We start from the raw sequence: 25,377 nt of genomic DNA, 5'->3' as shown, positions 1-25,377 counted from the left end.
TATACCAAGAGAGCAGCATGTGAACATGGGTAAAGTGAGCAGGGCTGATTCTGGACTTTTTGCTGCCTAAGGCAAACTTGTGAGGAAACCCCTCGATTTGTAATGATCGCACAGCACCTGTAAATTTTCACCCTCAGTATAGGTAGGTAGGTATCGAGGTATAGGTGCCCCCGTATAAGGTAGCCAGGTATAGTTGCTAAAGTCCACTTAAGAAACCCTTTGTCCATGGCTGCGTGCAAGAGTACTTTAGTCACTTTTTTACAGATTGTGGTTGACATTCCCATAATCTGCATTTGATGTTCTTGTATACTATGTGTCTCTGAGGAAGCGGCCTTTCGCCGTGAAACATGTGTCAGGCAATCTCTTTTGTAATTTGGATTTCTGAATTCATGTCTACATGCTATAACCGCAACCCACAAGATTAGTAATTGAAGAATAGCAATGGTTAGTTTGCATATATTCAGCAGTGATGCACTGGGAGACATCTCAAGCTCACTCCAACCTGAATTATCGCAAATTCTATTTTAAAGGGAACCAGAAATGAACGTTTCACACAAAATAAACATATCAGTCGATAGCTTATAAAGAATAAATGCTCTACCTGATCATTTTGCCACTCTAGTGTGCCTTTTTTAGTGTTTTTTATCCATTATTGCTCCAGGAAAAATCCAATATGGCCGCCAGCACATATCCCTTCTGCTTCCGGGTTATGAGTTGTTCTGGATGTGCTGTCTAGGCTATATGAGAAAGGCTGCTGCAGCCTTTCATCTGTGTGCTTTCATTTTGGTATGATGTGCAGCTGCCTGTAGGAAGTGTCTGTCATAGGAATAAAACTGCAGTCATCATCATTATCTATGCAGAGTGCACACAGAGCACACAGATCATATTGCAGCCACACTTGTCTGTTTCAGAGCTTCTCTCTCAGCAGAAGCAGCCCCTCCCTTGTCATCAGAGCTCTCAGTATGCAAAGCAGCAAAGCTGAGCCAGGAGGGGGCAGGCTTTGGCTTGAAAAGACAGAAGAGTGACTCAGCTATAATGTTTCCAGGTCAAACCTAGACTGAAGGCTCAGTCGGGGATTCTTATCACAGCTGCTAACAGACTAATTAAGCAGATAAGAATGAAACTAAAAGCAGGGTAGGTGTTTACTGTCATGTTCCCACTAATAAATGTAGTAAAATACATGAGGGTGCTTCGTCTCTGGTTCAATTTAAGAAAGCAAACTTTTGTTTTTCTTAATTGAAGAATAAAAGTGATATTGTACCTATAAAACCCTGTGTTTTCTTTAGTGGACTTTGGTATATATTACGCATTATTGTGGGGTGGAACAAAACTAGCTGTTTTATTTGTGGTTATTACATGTATAACTGCTCCCAGCATAGGTAGCCAGTATAGTTGCCCCAGTATAGGTAATATAGTTGCCAAAGTATAGTTAGCTAGTATACTTGCCCTCAGTATAGGAAGTATAGTTGCCCCGGCCAGTATAGGTTAGCGAGGTAGTTCCCCTGTACCCCTCCCTCCCCATCCACCATTAGAGATGGCCCAAACAGTTCGCCAGCGAAAGGTTCCCGGCAAACTTCCGTGGTTCGCGATCGCGGAGAACCGCAAACTTTTCCAGACGTTCGATTCGCCCCCATAGTGCATCATGAGGGTCAACTTTGACCCTCTACATCACAGTCAGCAGGCACCTTTGTAGCCAATCAGGCTACACTCCCTCCTGGAGCCCCCCCCTCCCTTCCTTATAAAAGGCAGGCAGCGTCAGGCTTTTAACTCACGTGTGTGCCTGCAGTAATTAGAGAAGGGAGAGCTTAGTTAGGCTCTTGTAGGCTTGATAGTTTGCTCCTTGCTGATTCTTATTGCTAAAAAAGCAGCCCTCAACAGCTCTTTTGAGAGCTAATCTTGTTCTTGTGATTTTTTTTTTTGTTGTGTGTGTGTGTGTGTGTTTTGCATAGACAGCTTTGGTAATTCCGACTGTGTGTGCCACTGCCAGGACCAGCACATTCAGTGACTACCTGTGTGTGTGACAGGTGCACATTGTAATACCCATCACTGCATATACAGTACCTACCTGTTGTTCACTTCAGTGCACCCACCTACCTAGGTGAGTGCACGCAGTGTCACTGTGCCTTTCTGGTACCTGTCTGTGTGTGACAGGTGCACATGTAATACCCATCACTGCATATACCTACTTGTTGTTCACTTCAGTGCACCCACCTACCTACCTGAGCACACGCAGTGCCACTGTGCCTGTCAGGTACCTATCTGTGTGTGACAGGTGCACATTGTAATACCCATCACTGTATATAACTACCTGTTGTTCACTTCAGTGCACCCGTGACCCACCTACCTACGTGAGCGCACGCAGTGTGATATTTAATACCACCAGTCACTGTACCTGTTCACGGTACGTGTGTGAGACAGGTGCACATTTGTAATACCCATCACTGCATATACCTACCTGTTGTGTTCAGTGCACCCACCTACCTACATGAGTGCACGCAGTGTGATATACTACTCCGTGCATACCTGTTAACTGCACCTGTGTGACTGCACATTGTATTAGTCAAGTCAGTGCATAACTTTCACTGCATCCCCCCGATATGGACAAAATGGACAAAACAGGTAGAGGCAGAGGTAGAGGCAAACCCAGAGGAAGGCCACCTGGCGGGTCTGTGCAACATCGTGCTGATGGGATTTCATGCGGCCCTGGACCAAAGTACAGTGCTCAGAAGAAGCCACGTCCCATCAACTCCCAAGATTGTCAGGACGTGGTTGACTATTTAACACAAAAAACCTCATCTTCCGCAGCCACCAGCGCTACTACAAGCACCACATCCACTGCATTTGATAGTGCGCAGGAGTTATTTGGTGGGGAAATCACTGATGCACAGCCATTATTGTTACAACCAGAGAAAGGCACTAAGCAAGTTACACCACCTCATATGTCTGAGTTAGGCGACACTATGGACGTAACGTGTGAGAAGGAGGATGATGAAGTACCTGCTGTTGGTGCAGTTTTGGAGGTGTCTGAGGCAAGCGAAGCTGGGCAGGATGATTATGATGATGACGATGATACGGATGCCACGTGTGTTCCCAATAGAGGAGATGACCAGGGGGACAGTTCAGAGGGGGAGTCAGAGAGGAGTAGGAGGAGACGAGTTCCTGAAAGAAGCAGGGGGAGCTCGTCATCAGAAACAGCTGGTGGCAGTGTCCAGCACCATGTATCACCACCTATGGACAGCCAGCCAACATTCCCTTCAACGTCAGCTGTTGATGCCACCATAGTGTGCCATCACCCCAGGGGGGCTCAGCGGTTTGGAAATTTTTTAATGTGTCTGCCTCAGATCGGAGCAATGCCATCTGTTCTCTCTGCCTCCAAAAATTGAGCCGTGGAAAAGCGAACACCCACGTAGGGACAACTGCCTTACGAAGGCACATGCAGAAAAGGCACAAACTGCCTGAGCAACAGCAGCACACAAAAGAAAAGCCACCCTCCTTCTCCTCTTCCTCCTTCAGGTGCATCATCTTCAGCCGCTTTCTCCCTCGCACCTTCACAGCCACCCTCCTCCACTCCACCTTTGACCTTGAGCGGTTCCTGCTCCTCTGCCCACAGCAGCCAGGTGTCTGTGAAGGAAATCTTTGAGCGGAAGAAGCCAATTTCTGCCAGTCACCCCATTGCCCAGCATCCGACAGCTGGCTTGGCGGAACTGTTAGCTCGTCAGCTGTTACCATACCAGCCGGTGGACTCTGAGGCCTTCCGTAAATTTGTGGCCATTGGGACACCGCAGTGGAAGATACCAGGCCACAATTATTTCTCTAAAAAGGCGATACCCAAACTGTACCGTGAAGTTGAGAGGCAAGTGGTGTCATCTCTGGCACACAGCTTTGGGTCAAGGGTACACCTGACCACGGATGCCTGGTCTGCAAAGCACGGTCAAGGCAGGTACATTACTTACACAGCCCATTGGGTCAACCTTGAGACCGCTGACAAGCAGGGAGTACGTGGCTGTGCAGCGGACCAACTAGTGACACCTCCACGGCTTGCAGACAGGCCTCCTGCCACCTCCTCTCCACCTGCTACATTCTCTGCACTTTCATCATCCTCCTCCTCCTTGGCTGAGTGGCAGTTCAACTCTACTGGTGCTGCAATCGCCTCTCCAGCTACACAGCCCCAGCTCCCCAGGACCTATGCTACATGCCAGGTACGACGGTGTCACGCCATCTTAGGCATGTCTTGCCTCAAAGCGAAGAGTCACACTGGAGCAGCTCTCCTGGCTGCTCTTAACAAACAGGTGGATCAGTGGCTGACCCCACACCAGCTGGAGATCGGCAACGTGGTGTGTAACAACGGCAGCAATCTCATTTCCGCTTTGAATTTGGGAAAGCTGACACATGTACCTGGCATGGCACATGTGCTGAATCTAGTCATTTAAAAATTTGTGTCAAAATACCCAGGCTTAGAGGATGTCCTGAAGCAGGCCAGGAAGTTGTGTGGGCATTTCAGGCGGTCTTACACGGCCATGGCACGCCTTGCCGAAATTCAGCTGAGAAACAAATTGCAGGTGAGACACCTGATTTGCGATAGCCCGACTCGCTGGAATTCTACCCTCCTTATGTTCTCCTGCTAGAACAGGAGAACGCCGTCACCCAGTACCTCTACAACTACAGTAGAAGAACACAGTCTGGGGAGATGAGGATGTTCTGGACCAACAAATGGACACTCATGCGAAATGGATGCAGGCTCATGCGGCCGTTTGAGGAAGTGACCAATGTGGTGAGGAAGGCACCATCAGCGACTTGATCCCGTACGCTTACTTCCTGGAGCGTGCCGTGCGTAGAGTGGTGGATCAAGCTGTGGAGGAGCGTGAACAGGAACAGTTACAGGAGGAAGCATTGTGGGATCAATTCTCATCAGAACCAGGTGTTACCTCAACACCTGCGGCAGCACAGAGGGGGGAGGAGAAGGAAGAGTCGTGCGGGGAGGAGGAGTCAGACTCGGATGATGAGGAAGGTGTTTCTTTGGAGGAGGAGGCGGCGGCAGAAGAACAACCGCAGCAGGCGTTGTGCAGGCGTGGGGCTTGTGCTGCTCAACGTTTCCGTAGTATTGTTTGTGGCTGGGGGGAGGAGGAGGACTTACCTGACGTCACTGAGGAAGAGCAAGAGGAGATGGATAGTACGTCTGCATCCAAATTTGTGCAGATGGCGTCTTTCATGCTGTCCAGCCTGTTGAGGGGCGTCAGGTGAAAAATGGCGCCGGTTAAATAATGGCGCCCCCTTCTGCCCGACATTAGTTTAAAACGATATTTATTGTTTTAAAGGTTAAAATAATGCAGCTCTTTTGAACGAAATTTATCGTTTTAAAACTTGTTGTTTTTTTTTGTCCTGCCTGAACGATATTTATCGTTTTAAGCCCTGCTTTGCTGCCGTTTGGAAAATGTCTGCCCGCCGACTTTAATGTTTAATAGCAAAGCCCCCTTAAATGCTAAAGACACCAAATTTGCAGGGAATGTTAAGAAAAAATGTGTGAACAAGAGGAAACATTTATTTTTCAAAAAGACCTTATAGTTTTTGAGAAAATCAATTTTGAATATTCTCCTTCTGACCGTGGGAAAATTAACTGCCCACCGACTTTAGCGGTTAATAGCAAAGCCCCTTTAAGTGCCAGAAACACAAAATGTGTTGGAAATGTTAAGAAGAACAGTGGCAACAAGAAGACATTTTTTTTTTCAAAAAGACCTTATAGTTTTTGAGAAAATCTATTTTAAATGTTCAAAGAGAAAAAATATCTATTTAAATCACGTAATGACATTTCTGCGGGGAAACAATTCCAGCCGACTTTAGCAGTTAATAGCAAAGTCCCCTTAAATCCTAGCAACACCAAATTTGCAGGATATGTTAAAAAGATACTAAGAAACAATATTTAAAAAAAAATATTTTTTTTTTTTATTAAAATTTTTGTGTTATGTTCTAAATGTGGGAAATTTTTTGAAAAAAATGACGTGGGGTCCCCCCTCCCGAGCCTCGGTAACCCCTTGTCTCCCATGCAGGCTGGGATAGCCAGAATGCGGAGCCCCGACCGACTAGGGCTTCGCACCCTAAGCTATACCAGCCCGCATGGTCCATGGTATGGGGGGGCTCCGGGGGGAGGGGCGGCCAAGCCTTCCCCTCCCCCCCCCGCAGCCCTTGTCCAATCCATGGACAAGGGGCTCTTCCCCACCTCCGGTGCCCCAGGAGGAGGTGGGGGCGACGACTCCCTGGGGGGGGTTCATGGTGAAATCTGGGAGTCCTCTTTAAGAAGGGGAACCCAGATGCCTGCCCCCCTCCCAGGAGAAATGAGTATAGGGGTGCAAAGTACCCCTTACCCATTTCCATAAAGGGTTAAATGAAATAAAAACGCAACAACGAGAAAAGTCCTTTAATGTTCTAAATTAACCAGAAATACTTACCTGTACCTTTAAGAAAAAAATCTCACGGCAATTAGGTCCCACGACAGTATCCTCTATCTTGCGACCTTCTGTTACATCTTGATTGAAGATCTCCGCCGCCCCGACGCCACACACACCACCCCCGCCGAACTGCTCTCAGCTATACTTAGTATAGCTTAGAGCAGGCCTTCTCAACCAGGGTTCCCTGGAACCCCAGGGTTCCTTGAGGACTCTGCAGGGGTTCCTTGGCATTTTACCCCATCGTGGGGTAAGTATAATAGAGCACACTATAATAGGTGGTACTGTAACAAAAAGCACTAAATTGAGGGGTCAGGAGACAGTATAATGAGTGGCAGTGTAATAGGAGGTAGTGAAATTAACAGCCTAACCTACTTTTAAAGACCATGCCTCCTGCAAAATAAATGCAGGGGTTCCTCGAGACCAAAAAATTGTTTGCAGGGGTTCCTTGAGATCCAAAAGTTATTTGCAGGGTTCCTCCAGGGTAAAAAGGTTGAGAAAGACTGGCTTAGAGAGCAAAAAGCATCTTTAAATTTTGGCTCCAATGGTCCCCATTGGTTCCTTAACAGACCAATGGGGATCAGGAGGATCCCCATTGGTCGATAAGCAACCAATGGGGAGCTTTGGAGCCAAAGTTTAAAGATGCTTTTGTTCTCAGCTATACTTAGTATAGCTGAGAGTGCGTCTATTCAGACGCATTACCGCTAGCTCCCGCTGCCCTCCCTGCCTCTCTCACACACACCTGTCACCCTCACCTATGCTGACACCCATGGGTGCATTGGGTGCCAGCATGGGTGAGGGTGGCAGGTGGGGGAAGGCAGGTAGGGCAGCGGGAGTTAGCGGTAATGCGTCTGTATAGACGCGCTCTCAGCTATACTGAGACCCCCGCTGCACTGCTCTCAGCTATACAGTATAGCTGAGAGTATTTACACTAAAGCAACACGAGCAGACATATCAAGGCAACAAATTGTTTACCTAATCACTTTGTTAAGTATTTATACTTGGGGAATAGGTCACCGACCTAAATTAACATACTACTGAGAAGAAAAGAACTAGATTCCCCTAATATTTGATAGTTATTAGCTAAGAGTCGTGGCTAATATATGGCTAGAGACACCTGAATCAGTGAAAAAATCTTTATTCAAAACCAGCTCATAAGGTAAAAACAATTAAAAACAGGCAGCCAGACCTGGTACACAGGCCCCTGAATAACAAAAATACATAATTGAGTCAAGTGTGCAATATATCATAAAAGAGGTCAATAGTTCTCCTGGGTACCTTGTGATAAATATGGTGACAGTGTCCAAAAATTATGTATAAGAAGTATAAACTAGAGACATCTGTTTCACAAATCCATATCCCAGGAGAAGCATATGATAAAATGTACAAACATATAAAATCTCCTATACGAATTCCCTGCTCAACACAAGGTGCAAATGCTAATATTCTAGTGCTATACTGGATGATAAAATATCATGGAAGGTCCACAATACTATAGTGAAAAGCCTATAAATATGTAAATACAAAACATGAATACAAAATCAATTTGGTTGTCAAAAAGACATAGTGAGGAGGGGGAGTGTAAAAGAACCAAGCAGGACACCAATTGAAATACCTGGTGAAAGGAATACAAACTGCTGAAATATGGGTGCAAAGAATCAAAAAGATAAAGACCCAGCAAGTACCAAGATGAAATGAGTAAGAGAGCAAGTGAAAGAAGATGGCAGCAATCCGCATGCCAAAAGGATTCAAGAGTGTGACAAGGATGGCAGAGAACAAGCACAAGACTCACCCAATGAATAAGTAGATGGACACAGGAATGGCTGCACAGCGCTACCCACGCTGCCCCACTAGTTCCGCCGAAGCTGCCAAGGGACGATTTGAAAACGGAAGCTGGCGCAGTTAAAATACTTCCCTAGACGCGGCCGCGTCATAGGCTAGCCCCCACGTGCCGTCATTACGTCAGCACGTGCGGCCAGCCAAGCGTGCATTGAGACGCATGAAAACTAAATGATACGCATGAAAAGCCCTATGGGCGCCATCTAATGGGCAAATAATATATCACATGTCATTTTCAATACTGAAACAGTAACGCTCATGAATAGAGAGTTTAGCCGCCACCCAGTGGAGAAAGATAAGTATACATACAATTTTAAAAATGAAAAAAGATTTAACACAGACTCAAAATATCTCAAGAACATACACGGGCATCTGGAGCATATATGAATATTTTAGGGAAAAGTATCACAATTCACTAAAATTGTACCATAGGAATATTTATCCATAATTTAAAGCATATAATTACACGTATATGTATACAGAGTCCCTAAATTCAAATAATAAATAGAGAGCATCCCAGAGGAAAAGACCTCTTCAGAAATTAGAGTCCATAAGCAGGAACAATCACATAATATAAGATGAAATCTTCAACGCTCAGACAGGAAGGTTGCTTCATCCCAAACAGCCAACATAGTCCTAATCCTGCATTCCATACATCAAGGTATACCCAGTTGTGTTCTAAGCTCTGAAAAAGATATATATATATATACAGCATATAAGAAAACGTCATACAGATAAAAACAGGGACTCAAGATCCCTACCCAAAAATTAACCAATTCAACAAAAAAAGAGAGCAACACTTAGGAAAAACATAAGACCAGTCCTCTTACCCAGGACCCTGAGGTCATAAACAAGTACCTCCATCTACTCACAAAATGAAGGTCACATATCAGACGTGTGAGTCAATAAAGAAGCCCTTCTCCAAAGACATATCTGAATAAGCCAGACAGTGGACACTCAAGACAACAAGAAGTCTGACCTCCTCACCTTAAGGTCATAGAAAATGTAGAGCTACTATAGAGTTACTATATAAGGTCAGAAAAACAAGGAGCCAGATAAAAAAATTCCACAGAGGTGAAAAGACATGTTACTGTGGCAAATAACAGCCCAAGTTAAAGTCCTCATTTAGGCCCATTGGGACCCGCGTACCCAGTTTGTGTATCCAGCGTAATTCCCACTGTAACATTTTGGTGGTATGATTTCCTCCTCTATTGTTAGGCTGTAGTCTTTGTAGTCCATAGACCTTCCATCTCTCTATTTTACTCAGGGAGCATGTCAGCGAATGTGCTGCCACAGTGGTCAGAACTTTGTCCTCTTGATAGTCCCTAAAGGCCAATTTTAGGTTGGAACGATGTTGTTGAATTCTAAATTTAAGAGGATTTTTGGTTTGACCGACATATCTCTTTGAACATCCACATTCCAGAAGATATATCACCCATGGTGTCTGGCAATTAATGAAATCATGAAGCATGACACAAGAATTGTCCACATGATTAACAATATTCCTAGTGGCTGGCATTAATGAACAGATAGAACAATTCCCACATGGATAACTTCCTTTGATACTCAAAGGTCTTTGTGGATATGAATAATGACTGTGACAGAGTTTATCTTTTAAAGTGGGAGCTCTCCTGGCTGTTATTGATGGTTTTGAAGTAATATAACTGTTCACTATGGGATCACTATGTAAAATCTTCCAATGGGTTTTTAAAACATCATAAATTTGATTACAACCCTCATTATATGTCGTAATCAACCTGACCACATTATTAGCCTGTGTGTTCTTTTTTCTGACCTGAAGTAATTGCTCTCTTGGAGTGAATCTGGCTCTACGCCACGCTTTTCGTATGTACTTGTTGGGGTAACCCCTATTTCTAAATCTTTCTGCTAGTTTTTCCGCTTCTTGTTCAAATTCATCATCATGAGTACAGTTCCGTCTGATTCTTAAAAATTGTCCTGTCGGGATTCCACGTTTTGTGGCCATAGTATGGAATGAAGAATAGTGCAGGAGACTATTAACCGCTGTGGTTTTCCGATATAATGTGGTGTTCAGTTGCCCTTCAGACCCTTTCAAGATCTTGATATCCAAAAAGGAGACTTCGCTCTGGGAGACATCAAAGGTGAGAAAAATATTGAGATCATGATTGTTGAGAGTTGTCATAAATTCATGTAACAACTCTATACTGTCTTGCCATAAAATAAAGACGTCATCAATGAAACGATGCCACCCCGCAATAGCGGGGTGGAATCGTTCCAGTGACGACGTCCACAAGTGCTCCCTTTCCCACCACCCCAGGAAGAGGTTGGCCACAGAGGGTGCACATTTGGCCCCCATGGCCACACCCCTTACCTGGAGGTAGTAAACGCCATTAAAGAGAAAGTAATTATGTGTCAGCACAAATTCCAATAATTCCAATAACCACAAATTTCTATGTCGGTTTTCATTTGATTCCATGTTTAAAAAATACCTAACTGCTTGTAAACCATGTTGATGCGAAATATTGGAATATAAACTCTCAACGTCACAGGTTACCAAAAGATCTCTATTGTCAATCTGTATATCACTAAGTTTATTAATGATGTCAGCTGAATCACGGATGTAGGACTCAAGAGACAAAACATGAGGTTGTAGAAAAAAGTCTATATAGGAGCAATATTTTTCATTTAAACTTCCCATACCCGCAATTATAGGTCTCCCAGGAGGACTCTGCTGGCTTTTATGTATTTTAGGTAGAATGTAATAAGTGGGTGTCACTGGTTTCTCAACCCACAAATAATCAAATTCCTTTATAGTTATGATCTTTTCTTCGAATCCCAGTTGAAGTAGAACTTTAAGCTCCCCCTGGAATGCCTCGGTTGGGTTACCAGACAGCTTCTTGTAAAATTTAGTATCTCTCAATTGTTTATAGGCCTCTTTCTCATAAAGATCTCTAGGCCAAACAACAATGTTGCCCCCTTTGTCAGCTTCCCTTATAATGATATCTGGTCTGTTACTCAAATCTTTGAGGGCTCTCCTTTCTTCCGTAGTCAAATTGTCCCTCATTCTACCATCACAAGAGATTTGCTGCAACTCTCTTGATACCAGATCAAAAAACACCTGAACTTGGGGGCAAGAATTGAATGCAGGCAAGAATTTAGATGCAGGCCTAAAATGAGTATGCTTACTTACCCCTACTGTTTCTGTTTGTTCTTCCAACAAAGACATTAGGTCCAAAAATATACTTTTGTCCTGTTCATCAAGGGTAATTTCTTCCAATGAGGGTGTCTGAGGCTCCTGATTATGATATAATTTCTTAAGAACTAGTTTCCTACAGAAGAAATAAAGATCTTTCAGCATGTCAAATGGATCATATTTGTTCATTGGTGAAAAAGTTAGGCCCTTTTTCAAGAGCATGCATTCAATATCTGTTAACGGAATGGTTGACAAATTAATTACGTTTAATATTTCCGTATCAATCTCTGAATCACCTGTTTCTCCATCTCCTTTGTGCTTCTTTCCCACCTGACGGGGGTCCAGCCTTATTTCATCTAGTCTCCCCAAGTGATGAAGTGCACTACCTTCAACATCAGACTCTGTCCATTCACTAGAATCCGAGATATCATCCCTAGGGGTTGGCTCTCCACGTCTTAAATGAGGACTTTAACTTGGGCTGTTATTTGCCACAGTAACATGTCTTTTCACCTCTGTGGAATTTTTTTATCTGGCTCCTTGTTTTTCTGACCTTATATAGTAACTCTATAGTAGCTCTACATTTTCTATGACCTTAAGGTGAGGAGGTCAGACTTCTTGTTGTCTTGAGTGTCCACTGTCTGGCTTATTCAGATATGTCTTTGGAGAAGGGCTTCTTTATTGACTCACACGTCTGATATGTGACCTTCATTTTGTGAGTAGATGGAGGTACTTGTTTATGACCTCAGGGTCCTGGGTAAGAGGACTGGTCTTATGTTTTTCCTGAGTGTTGCTCTCTTTTTTGTTGAATTGGTTAATTTTTGTGTAGGGATCTTGAGTCCCTGTTTTTATCTGTATGACGTTTTCTTATATGCTGTATATATATATATATCTTTTTCAGAGCTTAGAACACAACTGGGTATACCTTGATGTATGGAATGCAGGATTAGGACTATGTTGGCTGTTTGGGATGAAGCAACCTTCCTGTCTGAGCATTGAAGATTTCATCTTATATTATGTGATTGTTCCTGCTTATGGACTCTAATTTCTGAAGAGGTCTTTTCCTCTGGGATGCTCTCTATTTATTATTTGAATTTAGGGACTCTGTATACATATACGTGTAATTATATGCTTTAAATTATGGAGAAATATTCCTATGGTACAATTTTAGTGAATTGTGATACTTATCCCTAAAATATTCATATATGCTCCAGATGCCCGTGTATGTTCTTGAGATATTTTGAGTCTGTGTTAAATCTTTTTTCATTTTTAAAATTGTATGTATACTTATCTTTCTCCACTGGGTGGCGGCTAAACTCTCTATTCATGAGCGTTACTGTTTCAGTATTGAAAATGACATGTGATATATTATTTGCCCATTAGATGGCGCCCATAGGGCTTTTCATGCGTATCATTTAGTTTTCATGCGTCTCAATGCACGCTTGGCTGGCCGCACGTGCTGACGTAATGACGGCACGTGGGGGCTAGCCTATGACGCGGCCGCGTCTAGGGAAGTATTTTAACTGCGCCAGCTTCCGTTTTCAAATCGTCCCTTGGCAGCTTCGGCGGAACTAGTGGGGCAGCGTGGGTAGCGCTGTGCAGCCATTCCTGTGTCCATCTACTTATTCATTGGGTGAGTCTTGTGCTTGTTCTCTGCCATCCTTGTCACACTCTTGAATCCTTTTGGCATGCGGATTGCTGCCATCTTCTTTCACTTGCTCTCTTACTCATTTCATCTTGGTACTTGCTGGGTCTTTATCTTTTTGATTCTTTGCACCCATATTTCAGCAGTTTGTATTCCTTTTACCAGGTATTTCAATTGGTGTCCTGCTTGGTTCTTTTACACTCCCACTCCTCACTATGTCTTTTTGACAACCAAATTGATTTTGTATTCATGTTTTGTATTTACATATTTATAGGCTTTTCACTATAGTATTGTGGACCTTCCATGATATTTTATCATCCAGTATAGCACTAGAATATTAGCATTTGCACCTTGTGTTGAGCAGGGAATTCGTATAGGAGATTTTATATGTTTGTACATTTTATCATATGCTTCTCCTGGGATATGGATTTGTGAAACAGATGTCTCTAGTTTATACTTCTTATACATAATTTTTGGACACTGTCACCATATTTATCACAAGGTACCCAGGAGAACTATTGACCTCTTTTATGATATATTGCACACTTGACTCAATTATGTATTTTTGTTATTCAGGGGCCTGTGTACCAGGTCTGGCTGCCTGTTTTTAATTGTTTTTACCTTATGAGCTGGTTTTGAATAAAGATTTTTTCACTGATTCAGGTGTCTCTAGCCATATATTAGCCACGACTCTTAGCTAATAACTATCAAATATTAGGGGAATCTAGTTCTTTTCTTCTCAGTAGTATGTTAATTTAGGTCGGTGACCTATTCCCCAAGTATAAATACTTAACAAAGTGATTAGGTAAACAATTTGTTGCCTTGATATGTCTGCTCGTGTTGCTTTAGTGTAAATACTCTCAGCTATACTGTATAGCTGAGAGCAGTGCAGCGGGGGTGGCGTGTGTGGCGTCGGGGCGGCGAAGATCTTCAATCAAAATGTAACAGAAGGTCGCAAGATGGAGGATACTGGCGTGGGAACATTTTTTTAAAGGTACAGGTAAGTATTTGTGGTTAATTTAGAACATTAAAGGACTTTTCTCGTTGTTGCGTTTTTATTTCATTTAACCCTTTGTGGAAATGGGTAAGGGGTACTTTGTACCCCTATACTCATTTCTCCTGGGAGGGGGGTGGGCATCTGGGGGTCCTCTTCTTAAAGGGAACTCCCAGATGCCACCATGAACCCCCCCCCCCAGGGAGTCATCGCCCCCGCCTCCACCTGGGGCAAGGGAGGTGGGGAAGAGCCCCTTGTCCATGGATTGGACAAGGGCTCCGGGGGGGAGGGGAGGCTAAGCCTCCCCTCCCCCCCGGAGCCCCCCCATACCATGGACCATGCGGGCTGGTATAGCTCAGGGTGCGAAGCCCCAGTCGGCTGGGGCTCCGCATTTTGGCTATCCCAGCCTGCATGGGGGACAAGGGGTTACAGAGGCTCGGGAGGGGGGATCCCACGTCGTTTTTTTTTTATAAATTTGCTATCAACTTTTTTTTTATATGTTCTGAGTATGGGAAATACATTTTTTTAAAAAACAACGTGAGGTCCCCCCTCCCGAGCCTCAGGAAATGTATTGCTCTTTCTTTTGATACATGTAAAATTACACTACCGTTAGGTACTAAAAGTGACATTTACCGCATTTAAAAGTATACTGTTTTCCTCCGAAACTTTAAAATCGATTTTCTCAAAAACTATAAGGTCTTTTTGAAAAATTGTTTTTTCTTCTTATTCCCAATGATCTCCTTAACATATCCTGCAAATTTAGGGTTTCTAGAATTTAAGGTGGATTTGCTATTAACCATTAAAGTCAGCTGGTTTTTAAATGTGTATTTTTTTTCCTTTGAAACTTTAAAATCCATTTTCTCAAAAACTATAAGGTCGATTTGAAAAAAAAAATTCTTCTTGTAGCCACTGGGGGCCCCTACAAGCTCTGGGTCCCTGGGGCAGCTGCCTCCTTTGCCTCTATGGTAGCGCCGGCCCTGTCCACAAAGGGTTAAATGAAATAACGCAATAATGAGAAAAGTCCTTTACTGTTCTAAATTAACCAGAAATACTTACCTGTACCTTTAAGAAAAAAATCCCAAAATCAATTAGGTCCCACGACAGTATCCTCCATCTTGCGACCTTCTGTTACATCTTGATTGAAGATCTCCGCCGCCCCGACGCCACACACGCCGCCCCCGCCGCACTGCTCTCAGCTATACTTAGTATAGCTTAGAGCAAAAAGCATCTTTAAAATGTGGCTCCAATGGCCCCCATTGGTTCCTTATCAGACCAATGGGGATCAGGAGTATCCCCATTGGTCGATGAGGAACCAATGGGGAGCCTTGGAGCCAAATTTTAAAGATGCTTTTTGCTTAGCTATACTTAGTATAGCTGAGATTGCATCTCTACAGACGCATTACCGCTAGCTTCCGCTGACCTCCCTGCCTCTCACCCCTGTCACCCTCACCCATGCTGGCACCCATGGGTGCATTGTGTGCCATCATTGGTGAGGGTGGCAGGTGGAGAGAGGCAGGGAGGACAGCGGGAGTTAGCGGTAATGCGTCTGTATAGACGCACTCTCAGCTATAATAAGTATAGCTAAGCAAAAAGCATCTTTAAAATTTGGCTCCAAGGCTCTCCATTGGTTCCTCATCGACCAATGGTTATACTCCTTATCCCCATTGGTCTGATAAGGAACCAATGGGGGCCATTGGAGCCACATTTTAAAGATGCTTTTTGCTCTAAGCTATACTAAGTATAGCTGAGAGCAGTGCGGCCGGGGTGGCGTGTGTGGCGTCGGGCGGCGGAGATCTTCAATCAACATGTAACAGAAGGTCGCAAGACGGAGGATACTGTCGTGGGACCTAATTGACGTGGGATTTTTTTCTTAAAGGTACAGGTAAGTATTTCTGAAGATCGCAAGACAGAGGATACTGTCGTTGTGGGACATAACAGATTATAGCGCGGGACCTTTTCCGAGGATAATGGCGTGGGATTTTTTTCTTAAAGGTACAGGTAAGTATTTATGAAGATCGCAAGATGGAGGATACTGTCGTGGGACCTAATTGGCGTGGGATTTTTTTCTTAAAGGTTCAGGTAAGTATTTCTGGTTAATTTAGAACATTAAAGGACTTTTCTCGTTGTTGTGTTTTTCTTTCATTTAACTCTTTATGGAAATGGGTAAGGGGTACTTTGCACCCCTATACTCATTTCTCCTGGGAGGGGGGCAGGCATCTGGGTTCCCCTTCTTAAAGGGGACTCCCAGATGCCACCATGAACCCCCCCCCCAGGGAGTCGTCGCCCCCACCTCCTCCTGGGGCACCGGAGGTGGGGAAGAGCTCCTTGTCCATGGATTGGACAAGGTCTCCGGGGGGAGGGGAAGGCTTGGCCGCCCCTCCCCCCCCGAAGCTCCCCCATACCATGGACCATGCGGGCTGGTATAGCTCAGGGTGTGAAGCATCAGTCGGCCGGGGCTCCGCATTCTGGGGGGGACCCCACGTAATTTTTTTCAAAATTTTCCCACACTCAGAACATGACACAAAAATTTTAATTGAAAGAATAAATAAATAACATTTTTCAAATGTTTTTTAAATATTGTTTCCTAGTATCCTTTTAACATATCCTGCAAATTTGGTGTTGCTAGGATTTAAGGGGACTTTGCTAATAACTGCTAAAGTCGGCGGGAATTGTTTCCCCGCAGAAATGTCATTACGCGATTTAACCACTTGCCGACCGCGCACTCATAACGCGCGTCGGCAAAGTGGCAGCTGCAGGACCAGTGACGCAGATCTGCGTCGCCGGCTGCAGGCTAATTAATCAGGAAACAGCCGCTCGCGCGAGCGGCTGCTTCCTGTCAATTCACGGCGGGGGGCTCCGTGAATAGCCTGCGGGCCGCCGATCGCGGCTCGCAGGCTAAATGTAAACACAAGCGGAAATAATCCGCTTTGTTTACATTTGTACAACACTGCTAACAGTAGCAGCGTTGTACTAGATCAGCGATACCCGGTCAATCAGCGGCCGGGGATCGCTGTCACATGACAGGCAGGAGCCTGTTACAGGCTGCACAGGACAGATCCGTTCCTGTGCAGCCTCCGATCTCCGGGGAAGGGAGGGAGGAGAGGGAGAGGGGGAATCCTGCGGAAGAGGGGGCTTTGAGGTGCCCCCCCCCCCCGCCAGCCACACGCAGTCAGGAGCGATCAGACCCCCCCAGCACATCATCCCCCTAGTGGGGAAAAAAGGGGGGCGATCTGGTCGCTCTCCTTGGTGTTTGATCTGTGCTGGGGGCTGTAGAGCCCACCCAGCACAGATCAGCAAAATCAGCGCTGGTCCTTAAGGGGGGTTAAAGGCTGGGTCATCAAGTGGTTAAATAGATACATTTTCCTCTTTGAACATTTAAAATCGATTTTCTCAAAAACTATAAGGTCTTTTTGAACAATTTGTGTTTTCTTCGTGTTCCCAATGTTCTTCTTAACATTCCCTACACATTTGGTGTTTCTGGCATTTAAAGGGGCTTTGCTATTAACCGCTAAAGTCGGCGGGCGCTTAATTTTCCCACGGTCAGAAGAAGAATATTCAAAATCGATTTTCTCAAAAACTATAAGGTCTTTTTGAAAAAAAAATGTTTCCTCTTGTTCACAATTTTCTTCTTAACATTACCTGCAAATTTGGTGTCTTTAGCTTTTAAGGGGGCTGTGCTATTAAACGTTAAATTCGGCGGGCACACATTTTCCAAAGGGCAGCAAAGCAGGGCTTAAAACGATAAATATCGTTCAGGCAGGACCAAAAAAAAAAAGGTTTAAAACGATAAATTTCATTCAAAAGGACGGCGCCATTTTTTAACCTTTTAAAACGATAAATATCGTTTGATAATGTAATTGAATGGGGCACCATTTTTCACTGACCCGGTTGAGGGACCCCCGTATAAAAAACCTCAAGGGGAATGAGCTGTACTGGATGGCAACGCTACTAGACCCTCGGTATAGGCACAAAGTGGCGGAGATGTTTCCAAATCACCAGAAGGCAGAAAGGATGCAGCACTTGCAGAACAAGCTGGCAACTATGCTTTACAATGCGTTTAAGGTTGATGTCACAGCCCAACACAATTGCCAGTAATCCTTCTCCCATTTCCACGCAGGCAAGGACAGGACGCTCCAGCGATCTCATGGTGATGTCGGACATGCGGATATTCTTTAGTCCAATGCCTCGCCTTAGCCCTTCCGGATCCACCCTCCACCAACGCCTGGACTGGCAGGTAGCCGACTACCTGGCCTTAAAGAGACACTGAAGCGAGAATAAATCTCGCTTCAGTGCTTATATTCAGCAGGGGCATGTGTGCCCCTGCTAAAACGCTGCTATCCTGCGGCTAAACGGGGGTCCCTTACCCCCCCCCTGCAAAATCTACGACCAACTTAGTCATAGATTTTGCTGCTGTTGAGGCAGGGCTAACGGCTGCAGCCCTGCCTCTCAGCGCCGTCTATCAGCGGCGCATCGCCGCCTCTCCCCAGCCCCTCTCAGTGAAGGAAGACTGAGAGGGGCGGGGGAGATACGAGCTGACAGACGCGCGTGAGGCAGGGCTGCGGCGGTTAGCCCTGCCTCAATGCGGAAGAGATCCCCCGCTGCACGGAGGGGATTTGGAAGGTAAGGGACCCCCGTTTAGCCGCGGGATAGCGGCGTTTTAGCAGGGGCACGTATGCCCCTGCTGAATATGAGCTCTGAAGCGAGATTTATTCTCGCTTCAGAGTCTCTTTAAGTGTGGATGTAGACACTGTGAGCAGCGATGGACTACTGGGTGCGCAGGCTTGACCTGTGGCCAAAGCTGTCACAATTTGCCATCCAACTTCTGTCTTGCCCTGCCTCAAGCGTCCTGTCAGAAACGACCTTCAGCGCAGCTGGGGGCATTGTCACTGAGAAGAGAAGTCACCTAAGTCACAAAAGTGTTCAGTTCCTCATCTTTATCAAAAGTAATGCGGCATGGATCCTGGAGAGCTACTGCCCACCCGTAGTCTAAGTCAGTTCCCACACACAGCATCTCTGCCTCCGCGCCGTGTGACTGCCTGCCCCAAGACTAAGTCGCTCCCCACACAGTATCCTCTGCCTGCAGGCTGCTTAACTGCCTTCTCCGCCACCACCTACAGGGTCCAGGACACCAGGCGGATTCCTGAATTTTTTAAGGCTGCTGCTAGCAGCGGCCACGATAATAATTTTTCTGGTGCGTGTACATGCCTGCCTAATTTTTCTGGCTGCACTGCAGCTGCAACAACAAAACAAAAGGCATGTACATGTGCCAATTCCCCTTCGTGATCATTACCTAGCCGCGGTGAAGGGGTTTGCATATCACAATGACCGACGGCTATATGAGTGTCCCGGGTGGAGGGGGGGGGGGCACACCCAAGATAATAAGGTCGTTGCTTCATTGTGGACAAACCAAATTTGATCAGCTGGACAGTCACTGTTGTTCTATTATTGAGCTACCACAGCCCAGCGACCATATGGGCTGGAAAACCGCCACGGCCTGCACTCTCGCCATGGTGCGCACCAGTCCAGCACGGCCGTCACTACGCAAACCGCTATTTGCTGTGCGTTACACAGTGAGTTTGGTGTGTCAGTGTGAAGCAGTACTCTAATTACACTCCCTGATTGATGTATACACATGCAAGATGTTTTAAAGCACTTTAGGCCTGCAATTTAGGATTCAATGTGATTTCTTCCCTTAAAATGCTGCTTTGCGTCAAATCCAGATTTTCCACGGGACTTTTGGCGTCTATCCTACTCCGCCATGCCCCCCTCCAGGTGTTAGACCCCTTGAAGCATCTTCTCCATCACTTTTGTGGCCAGCATAAGTGTTTCTAGTTTTCAAAGTTCGCCTCCCCATTGAAGTCTATAGCGGTTCGCGGAAGTTCACGAGAACCAAACTTTTGCAGAAGTTCGCGTTCGCGGTTCATGAACCGAAAATCAGAGGTTCTTGCCATCTCTATCCACCGCTTACCTTCTTGAAGCAAGTGGCGGCCACCTCTTGCAGCAGGACAGGCTCACGGGCCCCCCTCACCTGTCCTGCTTGTAGACCTCAGATCTGCGTGACCTGCCGTAGCTTCCATAGCCGCGTGTATACCGAAAGGAATTAATTACTTCAGGTATACGCGCAGCTATGGGAGCCGCTGCAAGATCCGCGATCTGAGGTCTACTAGAAGCAGGGCAGGTGAGGGGGACCCATGAGCCTGTCCTGCTGCAGGAGTTGGCTGCCGCTTGTTTCAAGAAGGTAAGCGTCGGCCGGGGAGTGAGGGAGGAGGGATTGAGGGGGTGGGTGGAATGTGGCGTCACCTGGCATCATGGGTGGGATGGCCCTGAAGGTGAGTGGCACCCTCAAGCCTGACAACCACTTCACCCTTAATCAGAGGCTTCTGATCACATGTGGTAGTATGAATTGGCCATCAGGACGAAGTGTGACATTCATCCTGACTCTGTTTATGGGCTGCGGGTCTTGCTATGCACTTTACTTCAACATACGTTGCTTGTGAAGTTCCTCCTCCACATGCCTCAGTGATTATAACCCATAGCACTGCAGTGACATTGTCCATATGGCAGAACGGAGGAGGACACAAACCTTTTGGTCAATCAGCAGCAGATTGTCATTAGCGGTGTTCTATTTTGTGATGGGCAACAGCGGCAGCAGGAGCTACTTTTATCTGTCCGTGGCGCAGTTCTGGTGTCTTCTCTCCCTGCTGGCTACTTTCTCTATCTTCACTCTTAATGTGGACCTGAACTATTGCACAGGACAGAAGGAAAACATAGAGAAATGCACCCTGTATGTATTTAGAGAGTTTATCCTTTCTAATTCCCCCTCATTTGTGTCTAATCACAAGTTGTAATCCGATCTCTTCCCTTTGTCACATGACTGCCCATGGCAGAGATGACAGATAAGCTCATTTGAAACCACAGGTTGTTCACAATAGGTCTGCCACCATGAATCAGGAAGTAGAATCCATGCACATTTATTTTAAGATTTGTATCAGCTGTAACAAAGAAATGTTTTTGTTTAAAGGTTATTATGCTGTTTCGTATCTTTTACAGCAGAGAGGACTTTTGAGTTCAGGTTCTCTTTAAGTCCCCAGGCGTCTGTGTGACATAGAGTCCAAATACTGGAGGCGTCTAGTGGTAACATAAGGTATGTGCCACACTGCCCCTAGAGTTAGACCTGTATAGTTACATCTCACAAGTGCCGTAGGACTCAGGAGTGTAGAGAGGAGAGGAAGAAGCAACCAGAGGAGAAGACACCGGTACCGTGCCATGGACAGGTGAGATCCACCCCTACACCGCCCAGGGGACACTGGGAAACCTGGCAGTCACACACAAGTTTACATTAGATTGAATGCCAAAATTGATTGATCGGTGTGGAGTGTGTCGAGGGATTCGACCAGATAGATCCCTCTGATCAGATAATGATCAGAGGGATCTATCTATTGGCCATATCGACCAATGTATAACCACTTTTAGGGACAGTTAATGTCAAAACTATGTATTCTGTAAAGCACTACGGAAGATGTCAGCCTTATGTAAATGCTAAATAATAATAACTCGGAGTTAAGCTGGCCATACACTAGGCCGATTCCCCGCCGATCGACGGCAGATTCGATCACTGGGATCTACACGCTAAATTTCGGTCTATTTCGTCCCGAAATAGATCCATCCCGTCGATCGCTCCGTGCGGGAAATTACCGTCGATCGCCCGCGGGTAGGGAGCGCGTCGCTAGCGGCGTTCGAGTGCCCAACGACCGACGCAATACAGCTTCAATACATTACCTGCTCCGCTGGCGTGACTCCCCAGGTCTCCGCTGTCTTCTCCGCTCTGGTCTGGTCTCCGGGTCCAGCATGCTTCACTTCTTCCTGTCCCGGGAGGAAGTTTAAACAGTAGAGGGCGCTCTACTGTTTAAACTTCCCCCAGACAGGAAGAAGTGAATCATGCCGGACCCGGAGACCAGACCAGAGCGGAGAAGACAGCGGAGACCTGGGAAGTCGCACTGGCGGAGCAGGTAATGTATGGGGGGGGGGGAGGGGGAGCAGCGGCAGCAGCACCACCACCACCACAGATTGTGAACGGTTTCATGCTGCAATCGATTCACAATCTGTTTGCAGTAAAGGCAGCCATACAATCCCTCTCTGATCAGATTCGATTAGTGAGGGATCTATCTGTTGGTCGAATCTGATGGCAAATCGACCAGTGTATGGCTACCTTAACTGTGTGACTTTGTATCAGGAATGCTTTGCACAAGCACAGTTTTGTATTCACAGAGAGAGGGAGAAATATCTTAATCAGCTGTTGAATCTTGGTTAGTTATTAATAGTCCCAAAGTGCGCATAACAAAATATTGGTGGTGGTCAATGAGATGCTAGTAATATTCACACTATACACTTACCTTGGAAGGCCATTGGCCTCTTGTGTATGGTCCTGCAGGTCTCTATTCCGTGTCTCTGGTAGGAGGAAGCAAAGGAGACCTCCAATGATGGGTCCACTGCCATATATGGCCATAGGGATGGCTGGGTGATATTTGACCAGGAGACTAATAAGAGGGGCAATTATTCCAGCTATTCGGGCTGTCATAGTGCAGATGCCCAATCCATTTTGCCTGCAAGAAACACAACTCGCTAATATCAGATCATTTGTGTTTATCTTCTACTGGTCCACAAAGTTATTATGTCAGCCAAGGGCATAACTAGAGGGGAGCAGCCCCTGCAGCCACAGGTGGCCCAGAGCTATCGGAGGTCCCAACTACTGACCTTCCCTTCCTCCAATAAAGGGGACTATATTTCAGATCAGGTGTTTTTGTGGCTGCGCTTGTTATGAGTGTGAACATCATGAGTCAGTATTTGCAGTGTTGGTACTTCTTTTTCAGGACCTCTGCAATTCGACTGGACATGCTCTCAATCAACGTCTGGGCCAAATCCTGACTGATAGCCACCCATTCTTTCATAATCACTTCTTTGAGTTTCTCAGAATTAGTTGGTTTTTGTTTGTCCACCCGCCTCTTGAGGAATGACCACAAGTTCTCAATGGCAGGGGCATAGCAATAGGGGTTGCAGAGGATGCGACCGCATCAGGGCCCTTGGGTCAGAGAGACCCCGAAGGGCCCTCCTTCAACTACAGTATTAGCTATCTATTGGTCCTGTGCTCATAATAATCACTTCTATAGATACTTTGAATAGTGGTAATCATTAACTTAAATGTTCCCCATCCCCTTCTTGCACCTCTGACACTGTAATTGCCATTGGCAGGTTTTGGTGCACCGTATCAATTGTTATGTATAGAGTGCTTGGGAGGCTCCATTGTAAAACTTGCATCGGGGCCCACAGCTCCTTAGCTACGCCACTGCTCAATGGGATTAAGATATGGGGAGTTTCCAGGCCATAGACCCAAAATTTCAATGTTTTGGTCCCCAAGCCACTTAGTTATCACTTTTGCCTTAGGACACGGTGCTCCATCATGCTGGAAATTGCATTGTTCTTCACCAAACTGTTGTTTGATTGTTGGAAGAAGTTGCTGTTGGAGGGTGTTTAGGTACCATTCTTTATTCATGGCTGTGTTTTTTTGGCAAAGCCCACTCCCTTGGATGAGAAGCAACCCCACACATGAATGGTCTCAGGATGCTTTACTGTTAGCACGACACAGGACTGATGGTAGAGCTCACCTTTTATTCTCCTGACAAGCCTTTTTCCAGATGTCACAAACAATCGGAAAGGGGCTTCATCAGAGAATATGACTTTGCCCCAGTCCTCAGCAGTCCATTCACCATACTTTCTGCAGAAGATCAGTCTGTCCCTGATGTTTTTTTGAGAGAGAAGTTGCTTCTTTGCTGCCTTTCTTGACACCAGGCCATCTTCCAAAAGTCTTCACCTCACTGTGCGTGCAGATGCACTCACACCTGCCTGCTGCCATTCCTGAGCAACCTCTGCACTGGTTGCACTCCGATCCCGCAGCTGAATCCTCTTTTGGAGATGATCCTGGCGCTTACTGGACTTTCTTGGACGCCCTGAAGCCTTCTTAACAAGAATTGAACCTCTTTCCTTGAAGTTCTTGATGATCCTATAAATTGTTGATTTAGGTGCAATCTCCGTAGCCACAATATCCTTTCCTGTGAAGCCATTTTTATGCAACGCAATGATGGCTGCATGTGTTTCTTTGCTGGTCACCATGGTTAACAATGGAAGATCAATGGTTTCAAGCATCACCCTCCTTGTAACATGTCAAGTCTGCCATTCTAACCCAATCAGCCTGACATAATGATCTCCAGCCTTGTGCTCGTCAACATTCTCACCTGAGTTAACAAGACGATTACTGAAATGATCTCAGCAAGTCCTTTAATGACAGCAATGAAATGCAGTGGAAAGGTTTTTTTGGGGGGATAATGGGATTGTTAATTTTCATGCCAAAGAAGGACTATGCAATTCATCTAAACACTCTTCATAACATTCTGGAGTATATGCAAATTGCTATTATAAAAACTTAAGCACCAACTTTTCTAATTCTCAATATTTCTGACAGTCTCAAAACTTTTGGCCAGGACTGTAATGATGAAACTTCTGAGGGGTGTATCTAGCTACTGAATACTATCTGAGGGGTCATCTGGCTACCAAACACTGTCTGCTAACTGGGGGGCTCATATATCGAGACAGGTCATTTCAGCAGGTCATTTTGGCACCCGTGATGCAACGGGCTGGGTGCTGGCTACAAAATTACTGTAATCCGGGTGCCAGCAATACCCAGTTGCTGAAGGGAGGGAATTAGGTACTTTCTTAGTAGGGGAATGTGGAAGTCAGGGACTGTTGCTTAAAGGGAACCTTAAGTCTGATAAAAAAATGACTTTTACTCACCCGGGGCTCCCCTCAGCCCCCTGCAGCTGAACGGTGCCCTCGCCGTGTCCCTCCAATGCACCTGGACTCGCCGGCGGCCACTTCCGGTTTGGCCGTCACCGGCTGACAGATTACCCGTGTTCCCGGCTGCAATAGCATGATAGAGGGTGCTATTGGGGCCGGGAACGCGGATAATTAGCCAAACTGGAAGTTGCCGCCGGCGAGTCCAGGTGCATCGGAGGGACATGGCGACGGCACCGTTCAGCTGCCTTAGGCTCAGGGGAGCCCCGGGTGAGTAAAAGTCTTTTTTTTTTATCAGACTTAAGTATCCCTTTAATCATGGTATCTGGTGGCACATGGCTACTTAATTCTGGTATCTTGAGGCACATGGCTACTTAATTTTTTTTTTATTTGGATGCAGGGCCGGATTTACCATAAGGCACTGTAGGCACAAGCCTACAGACGA

The 25,377-nt window shown here is 45.7% G+C and overlaps 1 protein-coding gene across 1 annotated transcript in view; it reads right to left on the bottom strand.

The window, feature by feature from the left end:
* Window positions 1–25,377, bottom strand: part of LOC137519319 (solute carrier family 22 member 13-like) — a 64,871-nt gene that overhangs the window by 5,313 nt on the left and 34,181 nt on the right. The window contains exons 9-11 of the mRNA XM_068238269.1: window positions 22,481–22,690; window positions 11,449–11,587; window positions 10,133–10,383 (exon numbers count right to left, since the gene is read on the bottom strand). Coding sequence (XP_068094370.1) covers window positions 10,133–10,383; window positions 11,449–11,587; window positions 22,481–22,690 — 600 coding nt within the window. The remainder of the gene's footprint in view (window positions 1–10,132; window positions 10,384–11,448; window positions 11,588–22,480; window positions 22,691–25,377) is intronic.

The sequence above is a fragment of the Hyperolius riggenbachi genome, chromosome 5 (genome assembly GCF_040937935.1).
Source record: "Hyperolius riggenbachi isolate aHypRig1 chromosome 5, aHypRig1.pri, whole genome shotgun sequence".
Lineage (NCBI taxonomy): Eukaryota > Metazoa > Chordata > Amphibia > Anura > Hyperoliidae > Hyperolius > Hyperolius riggenbachi.
This window is presented reverse-complemented; position numbering and strand designations above follow the sequence as displayed.